The sequence below is a fragment of the Hylobates moloch genome, unplaced genomic scaffold, assembly GCF_009828535.3.
Source record: "Hylobates moloch isolate HMO894 unplaced genomic scaffold, HMol_V3 SCAFFOLD_21, whole genome shotgun sequence".
Lineage (NCBI taxonomy): Eukaryota > Metazoa > Chordata > Mammalia > Primates > Hylobatidae > Hylobates > Hylobates moloch.
In genome coordinates this window covers 22,612,597-22,618,596 of record NW_026652296.1, presented here as the reverse complement: position 1 = coordinate 22,618,596, position 6,000 = coordinate 22,612,597, and the positions used below count along the sequence as shown (strand labels likewise).

Below are 6,000 nucleotides of genomic sequence, written 5' to 3'. Positions count from 1 at the left end.
CAGTGGGAAAGAGGCCTGAAGAGGGGAGATGCCAGCCTGCCTCTGGCTGCAGCCTCGGGTGGCTTCCGCAGGCTCTGTATTTCCCAGCAGCTATGTTGGTTCTAGGGCTGTGGGCGCCAGCTCGTGGGCTTTGCAGCTGCTTCCCAATTTCTAGGTCACACTCCTTCTCCCATCTGCTCCTCCGCCCCTTTGGATACTTCTGGAATGAACTTCCTCTATGAACTCCCTCTCTGCCTGAAATAGTAGTGCGGTTTCTGTTTTCCAGCTGGTGACTCACTGATACAATTATCAAGCCACCCAGCCAGCACCAGGTTGTAGCATCCAAGGAACAGAAGGATTCAGCACCCAGAACATGTGATGTCATGTTTTTATTTTGATTTATTTTTTATGTGCATGTCATGTCTTTCTACATGACTTCCCAAGGGTGGGGACTGTCCCCATCATCTATTCATTCAACAGACACTCATGAGTGCTTCAATGGTGGGGAATGAGATGAATGACCAAGTCCGTACATCCACGGAATTGCAGTCTAGACCTGCTTCATCCAGTATTAGCCAGACTGGCTACTGAGCGCTTGAAATGCAGCTAGTTCAAATTGAGACGGGCTGTCAGTGTAAAACACACACCACGTTTCAAAGATTGAGTACAAAAATAAGAATGTCAAATATCTTACTAATTCTTATATCGATTACATGTTGAAATAATGTTTTGGATATATTGGATTAAATAAAATAGATTATTAAAGCTAATTCCACCTATGGGTTTTTACTCTTTTCAATGTGGTCGCTAGAAAATTCTAAATTACATATATGGCTTGCATTTTTGGCTCATGTTTTATTTCTGTTGGACAGCACAGGCCTTGTGGGAGCTGAGTTGGAAAACATTGATTTACCAATTCAGCGTTTATTAGTGTATTTAAGAGATACGTGGTCCCTGCCTCGAGGGCTTCAGATAGGATGGAGAAGGGGACAGACAGGCCAATGTGGAAGTAAAATTTACTGTGATAAATGTTTGAATTGGTCCATATTCCAGGACTCTGGGGACCTGAAAAGAAATCAAGAAAGGCTTCACAGAAGAGGTGACTTTGGTGTTAAGCATTATAGGGAAAGAAGAGGAGGGGCACTTCAGGCTCAGGGAACTACACACACAAAAGCCAAGAGGTAGACAACTGCGCAGGGTGTTCTGGGGATACAGGAAGTTAATTGTGGCCCAAATACAGATTGTTGGTGGAAGGGCCTGGAGATGGAGCCAGACTGTGTAGGACCTTGAATGCCAGTAAAGTTTAAACCCAGGGACGGGGCTGAGGCTCAGGAAAGACTCCTAGGCAGGAAGTGGGGGGTCCAGGTGTGAGCGAGCTCACCCATCTCCCTCCAAACTCATAAAGGACCAGACCAGACCTAGTTGGAGTGTGAAAAATAAACTATTTTATTTCAGTGTTTGCTCCTTGCGGTTCAGAAGCACATCTACTGCCTGCCTGGAACCCAAGGCTTTTATAAAACCGTAGAGAAATAGAGCTCTATGTATAGAGAAAATACACATGTTGATTAATTGTGTGACTCTTTCCTGTGCAAAGCAGAAAGTTCTAAATGCAACAGCATGATTCTCTCCAAGTCCTTCTCTGGGATTTGAGGGGCCCTGGAGGCTGTGATCTCACCTCCAATAGAGAATCCCCCCTTCTTCCATCCCGAAGGAGGCCCAGTCATGTAGAAAGAGCAGGAGATAAAATCAGAGCTGACAACTCATGGGCTCCCCAAGCTTCCTCCGGGGCAGGGGCTTTGTTTGGGGGCCTTAGCCCTGCAAAGAAGGGGTAGCTGGGGTGCCAACCTTGTTGGTTAGTGACCAGCACTGGTAGCTAAGGCTGTTGGGAAGTCTAGGCATTGCAGCGGGCAGGCTCATGGGTAGGGCAGGGGTGTCCAGGACTCTTCTCGCCTAGAACTGGGGTCTGAAGGGTGGTACCTGGGCACAGGAGGGGACCAGGACAGGGCTGGGGACAGAAGGTGGTCACAGTCATGGTTTCACTCTCAGAAATATCCTGGGCCTATGGCTTAAGGCTTTGTGGAGCAGAGAGTGGACCTTGTGGTTATTTACAAGGCTGGGCCATGTAAAAGCATTGCAAACATGGAGCGGAGAGGATGCTTGAGATGAGCTGGTTCAATCACTCCTCTGACCAATATGGAAACAAAGGCCCACAGAGGGGAAGGCAGTGCCTGGCCAGACGTGGGGCCTGAACCCAGCCAGGGCTCTGACTCCCAGTCCCCCAGTCCCCTCTTTACCTCCTTGTCTCAGCTGAGTCTTTTTTTGATCAGGTCCCAGACAGCCTCTCCGACAGTCTCAGGTCAGGCTGGGGTTAGAAATGGAGCAGTGGACTCAGAGTCAGAGGCCCACACTCTGTTCTTGGGCCTTCACATTACCCAGCCTTGCTAATAATCACGAGGCCACTGCTGCAGAGGGGGCTGCCTCCTCTCTCTAAGCCTCAGTCTCCTCATCCTGGAAGCAGCGCCCACAACAGATTCCCACGGTGATTAAATGGGTTGGTGGCCCCGTGAGCCCCAGCAAGTGTGGGAGGCACCCAGCACATAGTAGGTGCTTCACAATGGTGAGGTTGAGGGGAAGGGCCATTAAGCTTGGGCTGCTGGGATGTGGAGGGGACCTTGGGCCTATCACTGTCCCCATCCAGCTCTGGCTGTCCCAAGGGCCCCTGGAGCTGGGTGCAGTCATGGGAAAAGGTACAGGATGTGGTCTCGGGAGCTGGATTCCCTGACCCAGCCAAGGGGCATGCTGTCCCTTTTTTGCCTGCTCCAAGGGGCTATGAAGTAGATCAAACAATATGGCGGGTGGTCAATGGCTTTCCAAAGGGCATCTGGGCAGGAGAGGGAATGTAGGTCTTTCCTCTCTCACCCCAGCCCCAGTCAGCCAAGGTCAGGGCTCCCACTGTTTCTGGCACAGAGCATTCCTTACAGCAAAGGGGGTGACTGGAGACCCACAGGCTCAGGAGGCTGAGATGGGCCAGGGACACATTCCATTTCCGAAAGCCCCCATAGGCTGCCCACCCTGCCCTGGGATCTGGGGCCCAAGAAGGGGCATATTTTGCTCACTAGCTTGGGATAAGGATTGGGATCAAGGTGGGGGCTCTCAGCAGGCTGGGAGCAGGGGTCCCTTAGGCGGGGCCAATGATGATATTCCGGAAGCCCTTCACAGCCTTCAGCTTGTCGCTCTCGAAGTTCACCACCAGCTTGTGGAGGCCCATGTGGAGCGGCAGCAGGTCCATTCTCACCTTAACTTCCTCCCCTGACTCCACGGGGTCTGGGCTGCAGCGAGAGAGGGGGTGGTGAGGAAAGGGGCCCAAGGCCTGGCTCCCCCGTGCTGGGGTCCAGCCAGGAAGTCACGTGACCTCCAAGGATCAGCACAGCGTGTCCATGAATGGGCCTCATTCTCGGCCCTCTGCGGGGCCTGGACAATCTGCCCTCCTAGAGTGAACAGTGCATGTGCACGCATGTGTGTCCATGTGCATAAAAGCAGATGGTGCATTTAGGGGCACAAGCGGATATGCTCAGGTAGCCATGTGTGTGAAAATGTATTGAGCTGTACATAGGTGATCTGTGCTTTTTACTGTATATAAGTTACATTACAGTGAAAAAGTAAAAAATAAGAAGTGTGTGCTTGTATGTATGTGTGTAGCTAGGTGTCTATGTGGAAACGCCCACGCATGCATATGTATGTGCATGCACGTGTGTGGACATTCGGAGGGCAGATACCTGTCTATGTGAGGATGGATGTGTCTGCAGGTGAGCGCCTACTGACGGATGATGTCACTGTGGAGGTCTGTGGCAGATCTGTGCATGGGTGGTGTCAGCATTGAGAGAGAATGTGACGGTGGGAACTCTAGCCCCAGGGTGTCTGGGAGTGGGCACAGGTGTGTGTGGGAGATGAGAGGAGGGGATTTTCAGCCAGGGCTGGGTGCCTAAGGACAGTCTCTACCCCCGTCGGCATCTGCCCGCTTCCCCCAGGCCCCAGCCAGCACTTACATCTCCACCGTCTTCTGCTCCTCAGTCAGGCCGGCCCCCTCCACAGTGAAGGTGCAGCCTGCCAGGGCCACAGGGAGCGGGTTCCGCAGGGACACCTCGGCCACCAGCTTGCGTTTCTGCTTGGGCTCCCCAAGGATCTGGAAGAGGGCATGGGGCAGATGTCAAGGGCAGGTGGGATCCAGGCTGGGCTCTCTGCATTCACTGCAATTTGGCCCAATATTTGCTAAACAAAGCTGTACCCAGGTCTGCCATGATCACTCCCCTCCCCCCACCTCTGTGCCTCAGTTTCTTCATCTGGAAAACACCGATCATGCTACCTGCCCAGGTCTCCTGCATGGAGCTGCAGTGAGGCTCCACGTGACCCAGGGGATGTCCAAAGTGCCTCCCTTGTCCCAGGGTCTGGAGGGGAAAGATCACAGGCTTTTGAGCCTCTTCTTCACTGTGTGACCTGGGGAAGTTACTCTCCACTCTGTATACCTTGGATTCGTCATGGGAGAGAAATGCCTGACTGAGGGTTCTTGTGAGGATTAACTGAGCTAATATGTGCAAGCTTCCAGCAGAATGTCTGGCACACTGCTCACTGCCTCTCCCTCTGCTGTTTACCATTTAAGTGTAGTTGTTGCCCTTAGGGGTTGTGGGCTGCGGCTCCTCTAAGTGAAGGGCTATAATGATGATGATGGTGATGATAAGGACAGTTAGCTTTCCGTGAGCCCTTATCGTGTGCTGAGGATGGCTCTATGTGTTTCCTGTGGATATGCTTTTAATTCTTACAACACCCCTCAGTGCTATTATTAACCCCATATGGCAGATGAATAAACTGAGGCACAGAGGGGCAAAGTCACATGCCCAGGGCTGCCCTGGTACAAACTCAGGCAGTGAGACTCTAGTCTATGCCCTTCGCTCCCCCACCCCACCCTGCCCCACCAGTGCCCACTGCCTGGGGTTTCCAGCCTTAGTAGTATAGCATTTGAAGGATTCACGACTCTAAGATCCCCAAATTCCATGACCCTATCACTCTGAGATTTTCAGATTCATTCCTAGAGGCTATGGGTCCCCAATTCTCTAGGCTTCATGATGCTTTTCTTCGATGAGGCTAGGATTTGAGGATCACTAAGGCACCAAAGGTCTGGAGCTTGCAGGGATGTGGGTGTGTGGAGTGGGGGTAGGGATCTGCCCTGTCCCCGGCGCTGAGCTGCCCTGGGACCCTGCCCCTTGCCCAGCCTGCCCTTACCCGGATCTTGATTTCTGGGTTCTCCAGGTAGAGGTCCCTCTCAGCCAGCAGGTAGCTGTTGATAACTGGCTCCACGAGGAGGGCCCGCACCTTGATGAGGTTGGACTCCGTGAGGCAGTCACGGTATTTCTCATAGAGGATGCAAAGAGGAATGCTCTTCTCTGCAGAAGGGGAGAAAGGAGGGTCCTTATGATGCAGAGTCACCCCTCCCAACTCTCTCGCAACTTCAAGAGGCACAGAGAGGGGAAGGAATGTGCTTGGGGTCACACAGCGGGGGAATGGCTGGGCGGATCCCTGAACCCCCCACTGTGGCTCCAGGGTTCCCAGGGAGGAGCTGGAGAGTGGATGCTGAACAGCGGGTAGACAACGCACTTGGACTCCCACGGGCCTGGGTTCTAATCCTGCCTTTGCCTCTTCTAACGGGTGACCCCGCGTGAGCCACTCCACCTCCCAGGTCCTTGATGTTTGGATCTGCGTGGCACAGGCACTCCTAAGGCTGTGGGAGGATGAGCTGAGCGAGTGTCCGGGAAGGGCCTGGTACACTCAGGACTCAGGGTGTGTGAGCCGCGGGCCCTTCATCCTGGGGAGGATCAGAGCCGACATCTGCTTGCTGCACCAGGCACTGCACTTCCCACGGCGGGCTCCTACTTCACCTTCATGACAACCCTAAAAGGCTTGTACTTGTATTACCACCCAACTTACAGATGAGAAAACTGAGTCTCCAGCAGGTGAAATAACATTGTC

The 6,000-nt window shown here is 52.8% G+C and overlaps 1 protein-coding gene across 1 annotated transcript in view; it reads right to left on the bottom strand.

Annotated features, from left to right (window-relative positions):
- Positions 1-354: 354 nt before the first annotated feature.
- TGM2 (transglutaminase 2) overlaps positions 355-6,000 on the bottom strand; it is a 37,719-nt gene continuing 32,073 nt past the window's right edge. Inside the window, exons 11-13 of the mRNA XM_032142399.2 lie at positions 5,257-5,417; positions 4,026-4,162; positions 355-3,308 (exon numbers count right to left, since the gene is read on the bottom strand). Coding sequence (XP_031998290.1) covers positions 3,158-3,308; positions 4,026-4,162; positions 5,257-5,417 — 449 coding nt within the window. The 3' untranslated portion in view covers positions 355-3,157. The remainder of the gene's footprint in view (positions 3,309-4,025; positions 4,163-5,256; positions 5,418-6,000) is intronic.